Genomic DNA, 20,316 nt, shown 5'->3' with positions numbered 1-20,316 from the left:
GGGGACTGACAGACACAGGGAAACAGTTAAGACAACAAAGTAGTGTTGAAGTGACCAGATACCCCAATAGCAGTTAGCAAGCAATTAACTGAGCTCTAATGGTGGGCTCCACCAGCAGCCGGGTAGGAAGGGAAGTTCACTAGAAGCTAAGGAGGTAAACACAGGCAAAAAAAACTGCCTGTCCTGCTGACTTGTTTGATCCAACCAGAAGCAGAAACAGAGCAGCAGACTCCAAGCAGGCAATGCAGGAACAGGGTGAATTTCACAGCCCAGAAACCCAGCAGTGCCACATTTGGCACCATTTTGTGAAGTGAGCAAAGGCTACGGGACTGGAAGGACAACAGCAAGTTGTACAAGTACTAACGCAAGAATGAACTCATTTCTGGGGAAGCCCCCAAACTTCATATGACCAGGAGGTCCAGAACTCCACCAGGGCTATGTTAGGCACCATTTTGTCCACTATGACAAAGGCTTTAAGACTGGAGGGACAACAATGAGTGGTACAGATGCAAAACTAGGAGTAAACTGAATTCCAGCTCAGCATGCTGCACTGGTCCCACAGGCAAAATAGTACCAACTTTGGCATCCTATGTGTCACACCCAACCACGTGACACTCAGACCTAATAGCCAGTAGGTTCTGGCAAGATCAGTATCACCAACAACCTAGTTATTTAGGACATCTGGTATTTTCCTAATCCTGATAACTGCTCATACCAGAAGAGGGAGAAAGGTTGCCCAGGCAACAGTACAGCCTCAGCATGGGATCACAGAAGGTAGAGAATGGTGACCGAGGTGTTGGGGTTATGACAACTTGATGGAAGCCTAACAAAAGAATCCAGGTCTGAAACTCACTGCAGGGAGTGGCACAAGTGACTACAAATGAAGAACTGGATACCAAACACAATCAATGAAATCAAACTGTAGACCTGCGAGTGATACAGCCTAGAGACCTGCCCCAAGGAGAAGAATCTGCTAAGTAGAAGTACAATGGCCAAAAGAAAAACAAGAGACAGAAGCACAGTGAATATTGCTGAAGACTCCCCTCCAAAAGAGCAAATGTCTTTGCCAGTCTCAGAGTTAACTGAGAAATACATTGAGGAAATGGGGGATAAAGAACTTTTAAAACATTTGTTTTAAAGCTTCTTATAAACAAGAAGAAACACATTCAAGGATTTAAGTGATGTCACAAAGGAAATAGCAACACCAAAACAAAATCAAGCATAATTATTAGAAATGAGCAATGGAGCAAATTGAAAATTCAGCAGAAAGCCTCAACAATAGAATGAATGAGGCAGAACAATAGAATTGGAAGATATTTCTTGCCACAATGAGGAAACAATCAGAATGTTAGAAGTGGAGTTGGGTCAAGCCATAAAAATTATTTAAGAATTAAGATAACTAGTAAAATATAAGAGTTATGGGAGTTCCAGAAGTGACAGAAAAACAAGCTGGGTGTAAAGATGTACTCAATGACAACTCAAAAGAAAACTACCCTGATATGGAGAAAGAATTGGGAAACAACATAAACACAGGAGGGGCACAGAATTCCCACTAGGATTGACCAAAAGCGATCTTCACCATGACACATGATAATCTAGCTCTCTTCGGTCAAACATAAGGAAAAGTTTCTTAAATGTGCACAGAGGGAAGATAATCAACTGACATAGAGGAACCCCAATCAGACTCATAGCCAACTTCTCTGAGGAAACTCTACCAGTCAGAAGAGAATGGAGCAATACATTCCAGATTCTAAAAGGGAAAAATTGTTAGCGCAGAATAATGTACCCAGCAAAGTTTTCCTTTGTCTTTGAAAATGAAATAAAATTCTTCCACAGTAATGAAAAGCTCAAAGAACATGCCTTTTCCAAAACTGTCCTATAAATGATACTTAAAAACATCCTCTTGACAGAGAAAATGAATAGCACCCACCAAAACCAAAGGTTAAATGTGAAGAACATCCCAGTAAAATAACGACAGAAGACATAAATCAATAAGCAATCCATTGCTAAAATGACAGGACCAAATTAGCACCTATCTAAATTAACCATGAATGTAAATGGTTTAAATTATCAATTAAACAGAGATCAGCAGACTGGAACAAAAATTATTCCTTGAATACTCCTTGAAGTAAATAATATTCCTTGAAATAAATATTAAATGTTGAAGTAAATGTTGAATATTATTCCTTGAAGTAAATAATAAATTTAATGAAGTATAATAATAATTTATAAATATAAGTAGTATTTATAAATAATAAATATAATAGCAATAATTTCAACAAGATAAAAATGCAAAGGCAGATATGCATAAATAACACCATATTTAAAGGTAAGCAAGTATGTTTGACAGAAAATTATCAGAGAAATATATACATACACACACATACAGGCTAAACCGATCAAATGGAGGTTAGCATTACAGTATTACAGGTTAACACTTCCAGGATCCCATGTGAGTAATGACAGTTCATGTCCCAGTGGCTCTGCTTCCAATTCAGCTCCTCGCTAATGACTGGAAAAGTAGCAGAGACGGGCTAAGTGTTTGGACCCCTGCATCCCACGTGAGAGACACAAAAGAAGCTCCAAGCTACTGCACTGGCTCCTACCTCTTGCCTGGCCTAACTCTGGCGATTATAGCCACCTGAAGAGTGAACCAGTGGATGGAAGATTCTCTCTCCTTCCTTCTCTCATTCTCTCTCTCCCCCTCTGTAATTCTACCTTTCAAAATAAATAAATAAATAACTTTTTAAAAAGATGATCATGTAATGGAATAGGAGATACAAAACAAATATGCCACGGAAAAAATAACATTCCAAAACTAGTCCAGATAGCACTCAGGAGTCACACAGAAACCAGCTGCCTCTGCTTCAATCATATATCAACAAGAGAAAAAGCATGCGGAGATACTAAAGAGGTAAAACCCAGCTCAAAAGCAAATACCCCCAGATCAATGCTAAAACAAATAAGCAAGAATATACTCAACAAGTTCGCTAACAGAGAATAAAAGAACTAATGTGTAAACAAGCCATACTATAGGAACTCAGAAAGTGGGTAAGGCTTTTACAAAAACACCTTTCTAAAAACTATAAATCCCACCAGCACCATTTGTATTTGAATTTTGACCAAAAACTTTCCAGACCCAGATGAAAAGAGCATTCCAAACAAAGTATTACAAGTGAAAACGTACAAACAAGCTTACATGTTCAAAATGAAGAAATAACTGAATTGTATAATCAATCAACATGCGACAACTAAAAATGGTAAGTGTGAAAGTTACATAGAAAAATGAGAATGCATATGACACAATCTCAAATCTAAAAGAGGGGGAGGTATAAAGCTTATTTACATTTTTACTTCAATTACATAAAAATATATTAACCATCAACCTACTTCCCCCATAAAATAAAGTGTTTCTATTACTGTTGCCATATTTTTTAAACTTTTAAATCTTGAAAAATTAAAATTTGAAAACATATTTGGGCTCAACAAAGATTCAGAGGACTGCAATTATCAAACCCTATCATTTAATACATATGGTTACAATTAAGAAACCAGGTAAACGAAAGCCGAATAAAATAAACTTTTGTTCTGTTTTGCTTTGTTTTTTGTTTTTTTGTTCACTGCACTTTTGACTCTAATGAAAGAGTTCCCCACACCAAGCAATTCAGTTCTCTGCAGACATCAACTTCATGTCCTGTAATTTAATTCAATTCTGACCACAATGAATGTAGTGCAAACCCCACAGGTTAAAGGTTCATTCCCACAGACTATCCTCTCCACTTCAGATGCCCATAGCAAGTAATGCTTCCTCAGATTACCCACATTTCTTTCCAACCTGACTACAAATTAAGGGTTCCCACAACCCTCTTCTGAGGTTCAATAATTTGATAATGACTCAAGGAACTCAGAAAAACAATTCAGAGAGGTTTACACAAAGGATACCAAATGATGCAAATGAAAAGAGATGTACAGGCTGAGGTCTGAGTCTGGAGTGCAGGGATTTCTGTTCTTATAGAGTTCAGAGTGCAACACCCTCCAAGCACAAGGATAAATTCAGCAACCCAGAAGCTCTCCAAATGCCATGGCTCAAGCATTGGATGAAAGTTCCATTTGGAGGCACAATTGATTAAAACTTAGACCTGTGGTGATTGGTTCAGCCTCCAGTCCCATTTCTTTTGTAGAGGTTGCACAGTAGGTCATACAGGTCCAAATATGGAATCATTAGTTAGTTCCTCTGGAAAGCAATCCTCAGTATGAACTCATGTAGGAGTCCATCAAGAATCATCAATGGAGGTCCAGTGGGGTGGCCTGCTGGCTAAACCCTTGCCTTGCATGCTCCAGGATCCCATATTGGTGCCTGTTTGTGTTCTTGCTGCTCTATCTCATATCCAGCTCACTGCTTGTGATCTGGGAAAGCAGTAGAGGATGGTCCAATGCCTTGGGACCCTGCATCCATGTGGAAGACCTGCAAAGAAGCTCCTGGCTTCAGGTTGGCTCAGCTCCAATTATTGTGGCCACTTGGGGACCAAACTGGCAGATGCAAGATCTTTATCTCTGTCTCTCCTTCTCTCTGTAAATCTACCTTTCCAAAATAATAATAATAAACAAATCTTATAAAAAGTGAATCATCAATGGAGCCTGGTGCAATGGCTTGATTGGCAAGTCCTCCAACTCCAGGTGCCAGGATCCTATATGGGTGCCACTTCATTTCCTAGCTTCCTTGTGGTTTGGGAAACCAATGGAAAATGGCCCAAACCCTTAAGAAAGTGCATCCATGTGGGAGATTCAGAAGAAGCTCCTGGCTCCTAACTTTGGGTCAGCTCAGCTCTGGCTGTTGCAGCTATCTGGGGAGTGAACCACAGGAAGGAAGATCTTTCTCACTGTTTCTCTTTCTGTCTGTAAATCTGCCTTTCCAATAAAAACAAAAATCAATCTTCAAAAATGATCATCAATAGAAAACAGTATAAAGGCTCCACAAAAAAAACAAATAAGAAAGTACCATCAGAGGTAGCCATTTCACTACTAAATATATGCCAAGGGAAATGAAATCAGCCTGTTGAAGAGACATCTATCCTTCCATGTGTATTTTATTGTAGCTCTATTTATAATAGTAAGGAATGGATACAACCTAAGTGAACATCAATGAAAAATAATTTAAAAATTAGTTACAAGCAATGGAATAATTACTATGTCATAAAAAGAGATGAAATCTTGTTGTTTGCAACATGGACAGAACTTGCTAAGCCAAGCAAAGACAAATAGCAAATGGCTTCATTCATGTGAATTCAAAGCAAAAAAAAAAAAGTCTCTGATCTCACAGAAGTTGAATATATAATTCTAACTTCCAGAAGAAGCAGCTTGGGAAAGCAGAGAACAGGAAAGGATGGCAAAATGAATGTTGAGAGTGTACTGAGCATATGCCTTTTAAAAAGAGAAGATATTGACATGTTTACCATAAAGAAATGATAAATGTTAGAGGAGACAGAGACATTACTTTGGTCATTATACTATGTACCCACATAAACAAGAAAATATGACACCCCATAGCAGGAACGATTTTATGAATCAGCTAAAAACCTCTAAATTACTTTTAAAAAATCATTAATTGAGGTATAATTGAAATATTATTAACAAAAGAAGCTCCTATCTCCCCTAAAACTCAGGAAATTCCAGAGTTTTTGAAGTTCTATACCCAATATTAAGAATACTAAACACGGGCCCAGTGCCGTGGCCTACTTGCTAAAGTCCTCACCTTGAAACAAGTGCTGGGATCCTATATGGGCACCGGTTCTAATGCCAGTAGCCCCACTTCCCATCCTACTCCCTGCTTGTGACCTGAGAAAGCAGTCAAGGATGGCCCAAAGCCTTGAGACCTTGCACCTGCGTGGCAGACTTGGAAGAGGATATGGGATCTTGGCTTAGGATCGGCTCATCCCTGGACACTGCGGTCACTTGGGGAGTGAATCATTGGGTATTTCTCTCTGTTTCTCCTCCTCTCTGTATATCTGACTTTGTAATAAAAATAAATCTTTTAAAAATATCACACATATTTCTTATTTTAACTATATCACATTATGTGAAATTATGAAAAAAGGATGATATTAAAAGTATATATGTCACCAAAAAACCAATGCCTATCATATATATATTATTCTGTCTTGATAATACAAAAGTGATCGATACTACCAACAGTTACAAAAGCAATACAGAGTTGCACTAATCTCTGCAAAAAAAAAAAACTATTCTCAAAGAATTCGAACCCAAGTTTGAGAAAGAATAGAACTATGTGGGCAAAAAAAAAAAATCCCATACATCCCTGCGGCTTATTGCATGTAATCACTTAAAAAGGAAATAACTGTCACAGATGTTGTAACAATCTAAAATTTCATTGAAATATGCAAATAATCTATTTCATATTATTTATTTGTTGAACATAATCTGTGCAATAATCATCTAAGTATACTATTATATCCAAATTAAATAGTAACTATTTCACAGAAAATACTAGACATTTGACCTTTTATCTTTCCATATGTTCTCCAAGTAATTGCATTTACTATCTTAATTTTAATTATCACTGTTGATTTGAAAACTAATCTAGACCTCCACTGATCCTGAAATTCATATTTCCATGTTCAACCACATGTTTTTACCTTAATGACTTAACAGCATTACAAAGTGAGTTTATTCAAAACAAAATTATCCTTTTTTCATAAACTTGTCCACCCATCTGTATCTCCTACTTCAGATTACAAAAGCTTCATACACTTATCCAAAACATCACCCTTCAATTTCTCTCCTTTCCTGAACCTTCACATTCAATCACCAATTATCTACATAAATTTACAATTTATACTCCTTTCTCCATATTTTTGGCCACTATCTTTTTTCAATATACCATTTTTCCTTACCTGGATTATCAAAGAAACAAGTCTAATTCAGTACTAAGTAGCCCTCCACTCACACTTCAAGCTTGCTAAAACATCAAGAGATGGACTTCCCATAGCACTACACCAAAACAGAATCACTTATCCATCTCAACCATTTACCACACAAAGGAAAGAGTTTGCCCTCTCCAATATGATCTCCAGCTTAATTCATAACATCCTCACACATTGAAAACCTTAGGTAAGGGGCTGACACTGAGGTGTAGCAAGTGAAGCCACTGCTTATATACAGTGCAGGCATGCATAGGAGTGTCTATTGATGACATGGTGGCTCCAATTCTGATACAGCTCCCTGCGAATATGCCTGAGAAACACGAAGGGAATGGTCCAGGTCTTGGGCCCTGCACCCACATGGAAGACCTGAGAGAAGCTCCTGACTGCTGGCTTTGGCCAGGGCTGTTGTGGCCATTTGGGGGGTGAGCAGAAGATCCATTCCCTCTCACTCTCTCCTTCCCCTCTTCCTCTCTTTCTAACCCTGCTTGTCAAATAAATAAAAAATAAGCCTTTAAAAAACAAAAAGAACTATCTGGTAATCAAACAGTCCTGATTGATGTTGAAAATTCTTTACATAAACATTTCAGTTAAAAATCACTGTTTTCCAAACACTGACTGAATCAATTATTCCACCAAATTAGACAATAAAATCTTTCACTCAGTATTTCAAATTAAAAAAAATGTTTAGGCCCTGGCTGCATGGTCTAGCGGCTAAAGTCCTCGCCTTGAACGCACTAGGATCCCATATGGGCGCCGGTTCTAATCCCGGCAGCCCCGCTTCCCATCCAGCTCCCTGCTTGTGGCCTGGGAAAGCAGTTGAGGACAGCTCAAGACCTTAGGATGCTTCACCCACGTGGGAGACCCGGAAGAGGTTCCTGGCTCCTGGCTTTGGATCAGTACAGCACTGGCCATTGTGGTCTCTTGGGGAGTGAATCATTGCATGGAAGATCTTCCTCTCTGTCTGTCCTCCTCTCTGTGTATCTGACTTTGTAATAAAAATAAATCTTTTTTAAAAATTTTAAAAACTGCTAGCTCAGCCAGTCCAACAGTTTACATTATATAACAAGAAAAAAAGAGAAGCATATACGTATCAAAAAGCAATTGTATATTATTTTCATCAAATACTCCAAAACTAAAAGCCTACCTAAACATTAGTCTAATGATTCTGAGAAAAGAGACGGGGTCACACAGATCTATTTTCAACTATCATTTTCACCATTTAGACGTTTTGCAAATTGACTTAACTTTTCTAAGCCTGAAATTGACACTTGTAAAGTTGAACTAATAATGTGTGGTGAAGATTAAACTATAAGAAATGCAGAATATGTATTTCAGGTCCTGGCATTATAGAAGACATAATGTAAATACTAAACACATTAATAGCAGTAGTAGCTGTTGTAATAGTATTAAGTATACACCTCTCCCAGGGAAAAATTAAAGGCCAGAATGCACTGAGAAACTGAGCATCTGCTCCAACTACATCACATCCCAGATGAAGAAACTAAACCCAAGCACTGCAATAATCTTTCTATGTTCTCAAAACGTTTGTCATTCACCTCTCTGATTTCGTCCAATACATTTAATTTTCTAACTTTGTCTTCTTCATTGATAAACTGTAAGAACAGGGCATCATCAGTCCTTTCAACTTAATTCTCATTCCATGATTCAGTTGGGCCTTAAATCGGATAACTAAAAAGTATATATCCAATTTCTACATATTCTTAGTTCTCTTACGGTTATTTCCAAAACTCTAAAACATGACTCACCAGTTATTAATAATTACATGAAAGTGATTTACCTCTCAATAGCAGCCAAGTCTAATAAAGAGTAAAAAATCAGCTCAGTCAGTAACAAAAGAGAACATTACATCTAATTCAGGGAGGTGAGTTACTAGGAATTAAATTGGGCATATAGACATTACACAATTAAGAATAAAAGTGTCTAAAATATCTAACATATAATCCAAATTGATCTACATATTTTAGGCAAGTTTACAATATAGAATGCTCGATTTATCAAATACGGACAGATATGAAAACCTATCAAAATAAGGGCTAACTGTCCAGTTTTGAAAAACTCTCATTAGTTAAGAGAACAAGGAAAGACACTAACAATAAAATCTCCTAAGCAGAGCATTTATTGCTCATGCTAACATTCCCAGAAAATGGAACTGAAAACTTACTACACAGCACTTCATAATCTAACAAAAATTCTAATCTACTAGTTGTGAAGCCTGTTATAAAACTATGTTGAATATCCGTCTCAAAGAAGTAAAACACAAAAGTTATAAACGTAAAATCCATTCTGAATAATTTTTCATGGTACAAAAGTTCCAAAGACATCTAAACAGATTACTGTCATAACTCAGGTTCCCAAGGAAACAGACATTCAATCTGAAATCTACAAACAGCAGGTTTATAAAACAACACCTGTGTGGGCACAGGGAAAGCATGATTGGTTAGAGGGAGAAGTTAGGCAGTGCTGAATGGTAACACCGCTGCAGGAGCAGCCTAAATTACTCCTGAAGCAGGAGGGGTCCTAGGAAAAAGTTCCTAGCCAAGGAAAAGGGTTCTTACGTATGAGACAGCATCCTTTTGAAAGGGCAATTTCCAGAAAAGAAAAAACATACAACCATGAACCATGAGCAGGCACAGTTCCACATCTAGGGAAATTTGTTTCCCCCCTAGATGGTTACCACAATAATAGACATTACTTAAACTTAGGATATCATAAAGAACCATTGCTTAGTAGGAGTAAGGAAGAAGATATCTCAGTAAGTAAAACCTAAAATCTTCTGGAACCTACAGAATGGCAAATGTTGTAACATTTATCTTTTGTGGGTTATCAAATTTCATCATGGAATCCTTGCTTTCTTTTTTTTTTTTATTTTCCTCAACAAAGTTGCTAGAGAAAAAGGTAGAAAGTATCAATTACACAGTACACCTAAAATTCTACTTTGAATATATAAATGAACTGCACACTTAAAATCCTGAATCTTCCTTGATCTTCAACTAAAAATTCCATTCTGAAAAGCACCATAAAGAACACGTAGGCGGCACCCTCACTGGACAGGCAAGAATAATTAAATCCAGAGAAGTGCAATGATTTGCCTTAAACCGCAAAGGTAAAAGAGGGAGAACCTGAACTCAGGCTTTTTAATTTCAAATTTAGTGACTTCTTCACTTGTGCTGGGTTCTGTAATCAAAGCTTAACAAAACCAAAACAACTCTGAGGTATAAACCTCACTCTAATTCTCACAATAACAATTTCCCCCTTGATCAATTTCTGCATCCCCCTGAGAAATTTTATGTCAATTAAAGAAATGTCAATGTCTACTGGGTGAAATATTTTGTATTTTTATTAACAATAATAGCTAATACGTAAACTCTACGCCGGGACTCTGAGAACTTTATTTGCTTTGAATTATTCAATCTCCACAACAGACTTGAGAGTAAAAACAAGATTGTTCCCATTTAGCAAAAAGAAAAAAGATGTGAAAGACACTGAGAGAACAGGAATTTCACCACGCTGCTGTCCACATCTCATACCAAAACGCCTGGTTCAGTTTCAGCTAGAGTCCTGGATTATGTCCCCAGCTCTTGGCTCCAGCTAAGACCCAGCCCTAGCCACTGTGGGCATTTAGGAACAATCAGATGGATGAACAATTAGATGGGAGTGTGCTCGGCCTGGCTTCTCCCCAACACACACCCCACTTTTCTTTTCTCTCTCTCCCCTAATACAAAGTAATAACAAGAATAAAGACACTAGCAGTTGTTAACTAAGATAAAAAATGTAATAATGGAAAGAGCTGGAATTCTAACTGGTTTCTAGGCTTATGTTTTTAATATTAAACTATCTACTGAGTTCAGCCCTACGTTCCTTCTCAATTTTAATTTTCTGACATTCCAAATTTACACAACATACACAATTTATATTCATGATCAGAAATACACTTTTGTTACTTTAAGTTTTTCTATTGTTTAAGCCCAAATCACTATTTACTTAGGTAGTTATAAGCGAGACCTGAGGTTATATCTGAAAACTAAAAGTTTACAGAACAAATCAAATAAATACTTTCTTAACAAAAGTCTAGCTTAACCTGATCTACCTATTGATTCATCTCAGAGCAACCTTTAAAACATTTCCCAAGCACTGGGAAATTTTTATTGATGCTCTATATAAAACTTAACTATAGCCTGATAGTAAAAATTGAGGTTATGAAAACAATGTGATTTTTAATAAACTGATGTACAGCTTTGGCTGCCATAACAAATACATGTCTGTGTGACTATTCTTGCTATTGTGTTAACAGTTCAGTCAATTGTACAGGATGATCCATCCTAAATCAAGTGGTCTTACTATGCTCCAATCTGAGAACATAGCCTAAAACAACCAGGCTAATATGACTATTGTTCAGTAATCAAACATGATCCCTGGGCTCAACAGCAGTCATTCACAAACCAGCCAGCAGCCAGCAAAATGCCCCCAAGGCCACACAGAAAAATTTAAATTTGTTCCAACACAAGAATAAATAATAGCTGAGGCCAATGCATAGGCCTTTAGATTACAAACTATTAACTGCACAAACTGAAACTAAATTGATAGAGTGAAGTCATGAGATAAAGTAAGAGAATACAGCACAATAGCCTAGTGGCTAAATCCTCACCTTGCATGTGCCAGGATCCCTTATGGGCACTGGTTCGTGTCCCAGCTACTCTCCACTTCCCTTCCAGCTCCTGGGTTGTGACCTGGGAAAGCAGTGGAGAATGGCCCAAAACCTTGCAATCCTGTACCCACATGTGAGACCTGGAAGAAGCTCCTGGCTCCTGGCTTCAGTTCAGCCGAGCTCAGGCCATTGTGGCCACTTGGGAAGTGAACCAGCAGATGGAAGATCTTTCTCTCTGTCTGTCCTTCTCTCTATAAATCTGCCTCTCCCAAAAATAAGTAAGTAAATACATAAATACATAAATAAAAATGTTTAAAAGTAAGAGTATACAAGGGACATGGTTACGGTTACAATTCAGCCAACATTTCAAAGGATAATGGACTCCGAATATATAGAAGAGTTATAGTCGGAAATTTGGTTCTCAATAGAAATGAAAGTACACAGATACAATGACAAAAAATTATAAAAGCCACTGAGTCTCTGAACAGATGAACCAGATAGTGAAAATCTGTAAGAGCATATCATAGAGATCCCAAATAGCACTGTCCTGGATCCTACAGTTTTCTTGTAAAATTGTCTCTGACACTCAGACCAATATTACAATGTTGGTTTTGATATCTAAGAAATTGATTTTTTTTTCACTCTTGTTTCTACCACTATCCTTTTATTTCAGTTAACCCAATGAATTCTAGAATCAAATAAACCTAAAGAACCATATCTCTGAGTTAGAGCCACAGAAAACTTGACTTGTAGAGGAATGATCTATTAGAAATGTATTCCATGCTGTCACAACTCCCCATTGCACCCCAGACTTCACTTGACCACACTAGGTATGGACACCTGATCCAGGGAGACAACCTTACTGGCATGCCAGAGATCTCTGCATGCTCCAACAAGAAAGATGAGGACATTTATTTGGATTTCGATTCTTGTCTTGGAATTTGGGACAATGGGAAGGTTGGCTACGAAAGATCAGATGAAAGGCAAGTAGAATCACATGTGAGATGGGTATCTGGGGCCCTGAGGAAGCAGCAATATGGGGAAGGGACAAAAAAGGCAAAACATCAGCAGGGCATGAGACAGCAGAACTGTCTGTGGCCCTGACACCATTCTAGGTCCTATTATTGGGAGACCTGTCTAACTACACAGCCACTTGTGTTCTTAGGTCATTGTGAAATTTTCCAATAACTCCCCATTCCAAGTTAAACTGATTTGAAGCAGCTTGTAATCATGAAAATAAGAAGTTGTCAGAACGGTTCCAAGAATAATATTATATTCGTGCATTTCATCTTTCCTCCACAGTTCTAGATGAGTAGTCTGTGCTCCCAGCTTCTGTTTCCCATATTCTCAATTATTCAATTTTCCATATGACTCTTAAAACAGAACTGGGTATGTCCTAATTGTCTATTCAGTGGACACGTCTCAGTTCTTATTTAACTTGACTTCTCTTCAACACAGCCACATACCTAATACTTGCCTCTACTTGTCTCATGAATGCTGGACCTGTATTTCTACCTATCCACTGAACATCTCCACTATTGGTCTAGATTTCCAGGTCACACTCATGCTCCTCCCAAAAACTGTTTCTTCTTTTCTATCATTACCCTTAGTCCATTTCATTAGCCATCCAAATTATTCACAAGTCAAGGAGCCCTATGAATTTTCTTCCAGTGTTTAGAAATCAATCTAATCTATCTCCAAAGCCATTATTAACACAAGTTTTCATCATTCCCTAGGTCCTCAGACACAAGTGTATAAATCTTGTGCCAAGGGATGGACCCAGAATTTTTAAGGATTTCAAACTATTGTAACACATAATATTTTCAGGAACTATAACTTTCTTGATAGTGTTTCCATTAATGTTTCCATTAACTGAAATGTTTCCATCTTCTCTACACAGCCACCAAGTAATCAACACACATTTTTGAAAGCTATTAACCATCAAGCACTATGTTAGACTATAGTCATACTAAAACAGAAAACAATATCTCCACTCTCAGGGAGCTCACAAAATAGGGAGGGAAATGTTGACAAAATGACAAAAGCAATGCAATAAATTTGCCAAAGATAGTATATGGCTAACCCAGAGTAAGTCTTTATTCAATGCTGACCACTGTGGTGAGTGCTTTGTGAATATTATTTCACTGAATCTTTCATTAACACTATGAAGTGAGCATGTCATTTATATCATGGATAAAATGGGACTCAGAAAACTTGAGACTACGAACAAGATTTTACCCTCATGAGTAGAGAAACTCAGGGGTTAAACAATGATCTAATTGAAGCCTATCCTCGATTAGAATAGGGTGCTCTGGGAGAAGCAGGGTTGGGAGAGAAGCTGACATGTGTAACTCACATTTGTTTTGGATACAGCTGAACTTGACAATCAAGCATTTAGCAAAATCTAAGCAAGCACATTCGGAGGGCAAATTTCTCATTTCTTTCTTCTCTAAATAGATCTCTAAAAGTCATTTAGCTTGGGGGCCAATGCTGTGGTGCAGCAAGTGCTGGTTCTAATGTCAGCTACTCCACTTTCAGTCCAAATTCCTGCTTCTGGCCTGGGGAAATGATGAGCTTTCTGCTTCTGGCCTGAGCAAATGATGGCCCAAGTCTACGTGAGTGACCCAGAAGATCCTGGCTCCTGGCTATGGACCAGCTCAACCTCAGCACCTGGCCATTTGGGGAGTGAACCAACAAGTAGAAGATAACTTTTTTCTCTGTGTTTCTTCTCTGGAAGGTGGAGCTAATTAAAGGTGGAATAGCCAAGACAATGAACTGGTACCCAAACAGGATGCCAGTGCTACTGGCAGAAACCCAGCCCACAATGCCATGGCACCAGCCTCTCTCTTCTCTTAATCATACAAATTTCCCAAAATCCCATCTCAGACCCATTTTCTCCAAGTTGACTACCTGTTTTGATCCTTCCTCCTATGCACTACCACGGACTGTTCTGTCATTTACTTTGACATTTAATCATGAAACCAAAGCAGAACTTCCTCCACAGGGACAGCACAGGGACAGCACAGGGACGGCATAGGGACAACCATATCAGCTGATCAATGAGGAACAAGAGTGACAGGATGTAAGGAAATGGGACATGGCACTACAAGCTATGAAATGGATGGGGAATTGTAAAAATGCAGCTGGAGCCTCCAGCAATCTCTGCTTTTAGCTAGCTATTGCCTTAGAAAATTTAGAAAAATCACTTCTTACTCTGTTTCTACTTCCTCAGTCTTAAAAGTACGCAGCCTGATGACATAAAGGAAGTCCTTCCATTCCTTCAATTCTGAAATAAATTCATTTTTTTCTTTGGCAGTACTATTTAACTTTATCAGTGAACTGAAATCTAACCTACTACTGTTACATCACAGTGAACATCACAGTGAGTTCCTAATGAAGAAACAGCAGCAAAGTTTACAAACTACTAAAGCTACTAAAATGTTCAACCTTATGGCCATCAAGCCCTTAGAATACATGTTTTCTTCACAGGACTATTAGGCAAAATGACACACATATTGGAGCTACTGGGGTTTCTTTTTCCCCCTCCAAGCACTTTCAAACATCCAGGAATGTTTTTGTTTTTTAAATAAGTAAATGAAGGTGTGGGTGGGGGGGTGTGACATAGTAAGTTAGGCCTCCACCAGCAGTGTCAACATCTGATTCAAATCCAGACTGCTCTACCTCCAATCCAGCTCTGCTAATGTGTCTGAGAAAGCACATTAAAGCCTTGGGCCCTTCTGCCCATTTGGGAGACCCAGAGGAAGCTCCGAGGCTCCTGGCTTTGAACTAGAACAGTCAGTGAGCAGAAAGGTTATTTGGGGAGCGCACCATAGAATCTGTCTCCTCTCTGTAAATCTGTCTCTCAAAAAACAAATCTTTTTTAAACAATAAGTGAATGAAAAAGGAGGAAAAAGCAAAGAAGGATCAGCAACTTTCTTAAAGTAACTTGGGACTTCATTTGTAATGCTCAAAGACCATCAACTGACCATAACTGAATTCTTCCTTTCTTTTTTAAAAAGTGTTACTTAAATTGCATTATTCAGAAGAAAATCATAATAGTTAAAATGAAAAGATCATCTAAATACAGAAAGTTACAGAAATACAAAATAATTTCATAGCATGGAGATATTTTTGAAGAACTCTTTCAGCCAGCAACTACAGTTTTAATCTTATTATCCTAATAGCTATGCTGTGAAATAACATTATTAGGATGGAGTATAATAAAATGGCTGCCACATTACAAAATTTTTTAAAAATTAGTGGGGGGGGGTAGGGGAATAGGGAGGGATGAGAGTAAGGGGAGAGAGAGAAACCCCCATGCTTCCAAATATGTATCATGAAAAATGTGAAATCTACTCATTTCACATGACCTTTAAAAACTGAAATATTTTTTAAAAGATTCAATATCATCTGTGGAGTTCACAAAACACATATTCCAGGTTCTAAATTAGCAACACAAAGTTCGACATGTAACTAAGACCTTTATCAAAATGCTACTATTATTAAATTCTGACCCATCTCCAACATGAAAGCTAATTTCTTCAAAGGAACTCTAGATTTTCTCAATTTGTGGCCATCTACCTGGGTTGCCTCATGCCCTAACCTGTCACTCCCTAAATAGAACTGTTCACTCCATCTCTCCAGAGTTAGTTGCTCCTTCTATGACCCCATGCCTTTGCATTTGCCGTTCTCTGAGCCTGACCCACCCTTCTGTCTTGTGACTTGTAAACATGCCTCTGCCCTAAAGCATTTTCTGATAGTCTCTAATTCCATCTCACAAAATGGCTCCCGGTGTACTATTAGGTGTACTATTACGTAGCAGTGCAAATGACATTTAAGTGTCCAACTCCATGACTAGTCCAACTCCATGACTAAAGGATGGTCTGTATCTTGATAAACTCGTTCCCAACCACTGCTGTAATGCCTGGCCTTTACTGCAACTTAAGTACACTGAATAAAAGCAGATTAAATAATGAGTCTTCATATTAAAGGGTGCTTCCATGAGGACAGATGTTTGGTTTGGTAGGTAAGCTGGCAGTTAGGAGACACACATCCCACACAGAGTTCTACTCCTAGCTCTGGCTCTGGTTCCAGCTCCTGAGCCAGCTTCCTACCAGTGTAGACTCAGGGAGGTGGAGGTGCTCGTTCCACTAGCCAGGTCCTTGCCATGCACGTGAGAACCCTGGATTGAATTCCTGGCTCTGGATAAAGGATTGCAGGCATTTCAGATGTGAGCCAGTAGATAGGTTGCTCTCTTTCTGCTTCTCAAATAAATTAAAAAAAAAAAAAAAACAAACTGTTTTTAAAATGCATACATTTGGGGTCAGCACTGTAGCACACCTGCAGATAAGGCCATAGGCACCTGGCATCCCATGGAGACTGCTGCATTTCCGATCCCGCTCCCTGCTAAAGGACCTGGGAAAGCACCAGGGGATGACCCAAACGCTTAGGGCCCCACACCCATGTGGAAGATCTGGAGGAAGCTCTTGGCTGCTGGTTTCAGAAAGATCCAGCTCTGGCAATTGTGGCTTTCTGAGGAGTGAACCAGCAGATGAAGATTTCTTTCTGTAACTCTCTTTATGTACTTTTGCCTTTGAAATAAATAAAACTTTAAAAAAAGAAAAGTGCATCCACTTTAACACAGAGGTAACACATTTAACATCAGTCAAAGCTAATGTTGCCCCTAGGGAACATTTGTAAAAGTCTGGAGATACTCATTGGGGGAATGTTACTGGCACTTAGAGGGTAAGAGATGGAAGAGACACTGCTAAGCATCCTACAATGCACATGACAGCCCTCCATCACAAAGAATTATCCTGGTCAGTGTCGTTAGTGGTGATGAGAATACGAAACTCAGGTGTCACTCGACTTCATCAAATATGATGGTTCACTAACACATCCCAGCAGTATGCTCAATAAATTCCAGTCTTGTATTTCTGAGGGAAACTTCCAGAACAGTCTAAGCGCACATGCCAACACTAAAAAAAAAATGATCTTTATATAATCTCAATGCTTAGCAGCATTAGACCAAAAACACTGTTAAGCCCCTCATCTTTCAGAAAACTAACGCCAACCTATCACAAGCTAGTCTGAAATCAGGAAACACTTCATCTACCTCACAGCAAACCTCGGGTAAACTGATTTTCCCTTGTGGAACTTATGACAGAAACGCAATCTGAAGCATGAGGTCATCAGCTTCTCTAGGTCTGATAAAAGGAAAATCTCTTAAGTCCTGCAAGTAAGCCATGGACAGATGTCCTGGCAGTTGCCCACAGGAACTGACAGAAGAGAGTAAAGGGCATGCCCTCACTACTGCCAAATTCACTAATAATCGAGAGTCCAAAAACCTCAAACAAAATCACTGCAAAAAAAAAATAATAAAATAAAATCAATATGTCAATCCACAGTGCCAAATACCGAAGTCAACCGCCACTCCCCTTCACATGCATGCAAACTTTACATGACTCCAACATTTCAGGAAAGCTGTGCAAAGCAAGAACACCTCCTTCCCATACAGCTGGATGACTCAACTCTGCCTCATCCTGTGACTGAAATCTCCAAGTTCACTCTTTTTTGTTTTGAAATAGTTAGTTATCTTACTCCCTAGGAAATGAACTCATTGATTTGGTACCTATTTTTCCATCATTTACATTTTGTTATCCCCCTGCTTGTCTCAAGACAAGTAAAGAAAGCAAGCTGCACAAAACAAAAACTTGAGTTTAGTCACTCCACAAGGCAGAGTTTAATTATGTGATTTTAGGAAGTGACTGCTACCCAATACACCTAGGATGTCCTAGTCTTGAAATCTTCAAGGCTTTCCATATTTCACACAGAGACGCACTGACAGACATGGAAGAAATATGCATCATCTGATGACGCTTAACAAGATATCTTCTCAGACAGAAAAAATAAAGTATTCAAGCTTGGGAGGGAAAACGCATTTTTAAATAACAACAAAAAAAAAAGTTTCCGACAGTGAGTAATATCTTCCCTCAGAGCTGATTTTGCTTTTAACTGCCAGTCCCACGACTGGGCCCACACTAGGCCGGGTCTCGTCACACCGCCTTCCAGCGCTGTCCACAAGGGGAAGGAGACGCCATGTGGGGCAGGTGCGTGTCCTGTCAGGTCCAGCCCGGGGTGCTGGGAGCCTAGAGCAGAGCTAGATGGCCGCCCGCGATCTCCCAGGGGCCGGACTCCAAGCCCTGCAAGTAGGCAGCCGGCCAGCTGGCCAGGCGTCCAGTAAGCACCAACTCTTCCCCTTTCCATCCCCATGCTGGAATCCCTGGTGGGACTCCGCAGCAGCGCCACACCCTCCAGCTCGTAGCGAGCTCGCCTGACATCCCCGTGGGCTCCGGCCTGCTGCCCCAATGCGCCCCAGCCGTCCTCCCGGCTCCCGCGGCCCACTCCCGGGCCGGACGAGCAGGCCCCAACGTCTGCCTACGGCGGGGCCTAGAGAAGGAACGGGCCCGCGCCGAGGAGAGGTCCCGTGCCACCGCGCCACGCCGCGCCCACGACCCCACAGCCCCCCGGCTCTCCCGTTCACGTGCTCCCGGAAGGACAGTTTCCCTCTCTTACCCTCTGCAAAATCCTCCTAAACATGGTTTAAACAGGTCCCGGTGCTGCCACGGTGACTCTCAGGAGCCTATCCGGGACCGGTGGCTCACTTCGGGGGCGCACGGGCCAGGAGGTCCTGGGGGAGGAGATCCAAATGAGGTGGTGGTGGCAGGCCCCGACTTCCCCACTGGCGGCGAGAGGCAGCGCGAAAGAGTGAGCTAGTGAGCAAGAGAGCCAGCGAGCCAGCAACCAGGCAGCCAGAGAGCGCCCGCCCCCGGGCCAGCCCCGTAACTGACAGCTGCCCGGGCCTCCCTCCAACGTCAGGCCCCGCCCTCCGGCCTGTCCATCCGCGGGGCGGGGTGAGGTGGGAGGGGCCGGCCTGAGCCTCGGACCAATCGCAGTTGGCAGCAGCATGGGCGGCTGCGTGATGGACAGCCGGCAGGACGCTGGCACCCCACTCCCTCAAACAGGCCTGAGGATGCGGTGGTCCACTGCGCGCCCCGCCAGCTGCCTCAGGAGGCCATACCCGCATGCCTGCCAGGATGGGGACCCCAAGAGGCTTGGCGCGGAGAGTCCCTGGCCCCGGCTGGCTACCAGCGTTAGTGCCTAGGCTGCTTTGTAAAAAATGTGAAGGCTCCCGGATCTGGCCCTGGATGGGGTGACAAATTCCAGATTCTAAAAGAAAAAAATTATTGGCCTAGGATAACATATCCAGCAAAACTTACTTTTGTCTTTGAAAATGAAATTAAGTTGCTCCACAGTAAAGAAAATTTAAAAGAATATGTCCCTTCCAAACCTGCCCTACAAAGGATACGTAAAGATGTTCTCTTGTCAGAGAAGAGGAATAGCACCTACCAAAACCAAAGGCAAATGGGAAGAACATCCCAGTAAAATAACAACAGAAGACTAAATCAATGAACAACCCGTTGCTAAAATGACAGGACCAAATTACAACCCATTCATATTAACCCTGAATGAATGTAAATGGCTTAAACTCATCAATGAAGTGTCACAGATAAGTAGACTAGATTAAGAAAACAAAACCCATCCACTTATTGCCTACAGGAGACAAATCTCACTAACAAAGATCATTGGAAAGTATACCTCATGGATTTTTTTTTTTTAGTTTCATCTCTTCAAACACTTTCCCATTAT

At 40.1% G+C, this 20,316-nt stretch overlaps 1 protein-coding gene across 1 annotated transcript in view; it reads right to left on the bottom strand.

Moving 5' to 3' along the window:
* EEA1 (early endosome antigen 1) overlaps positions 1–19,345 on the bottom strand; it is a 111,039-nt gene extending 91,694 nt beyond the window's left edge. The window contains exon 1 of the mRNA XM_040980883.1: positions 19,183–19,345. Coding sequence (XP_040836817.1) covers positions 19,183–19,206 — 24 coding nt within the window. The 5' untranslated portion in view covers positions 19,207–19,345. The remainder of the gene's footprint in view (positions 1–19,182) is intronic.
* Positions 19,346–20,316: the final 971 nt, after the last annotated feature.

This window comes from Ochotona curzoniae, unplaced genomic scaffold (assembly GCF_017591425.1).
Source record: "Ochotona curzoniae isolate NIBS_2020 unplaced genomic scaffold, NIBS_Ocur_1.0 contig_1014, whole genome shotgun sequence".
Taxonomy (NCBI): Eukaryota; Metazoa; Chordata; class Mammalia; order Lagomorpha; family Ochotonidae; genus Ochotona; species Ochotona curzoniae.
The sequence above is the reverse complement of the archived record's forward strand: the minus strand, read 5'-3'. Positions and strand labels throughout refer to the sequence as shown.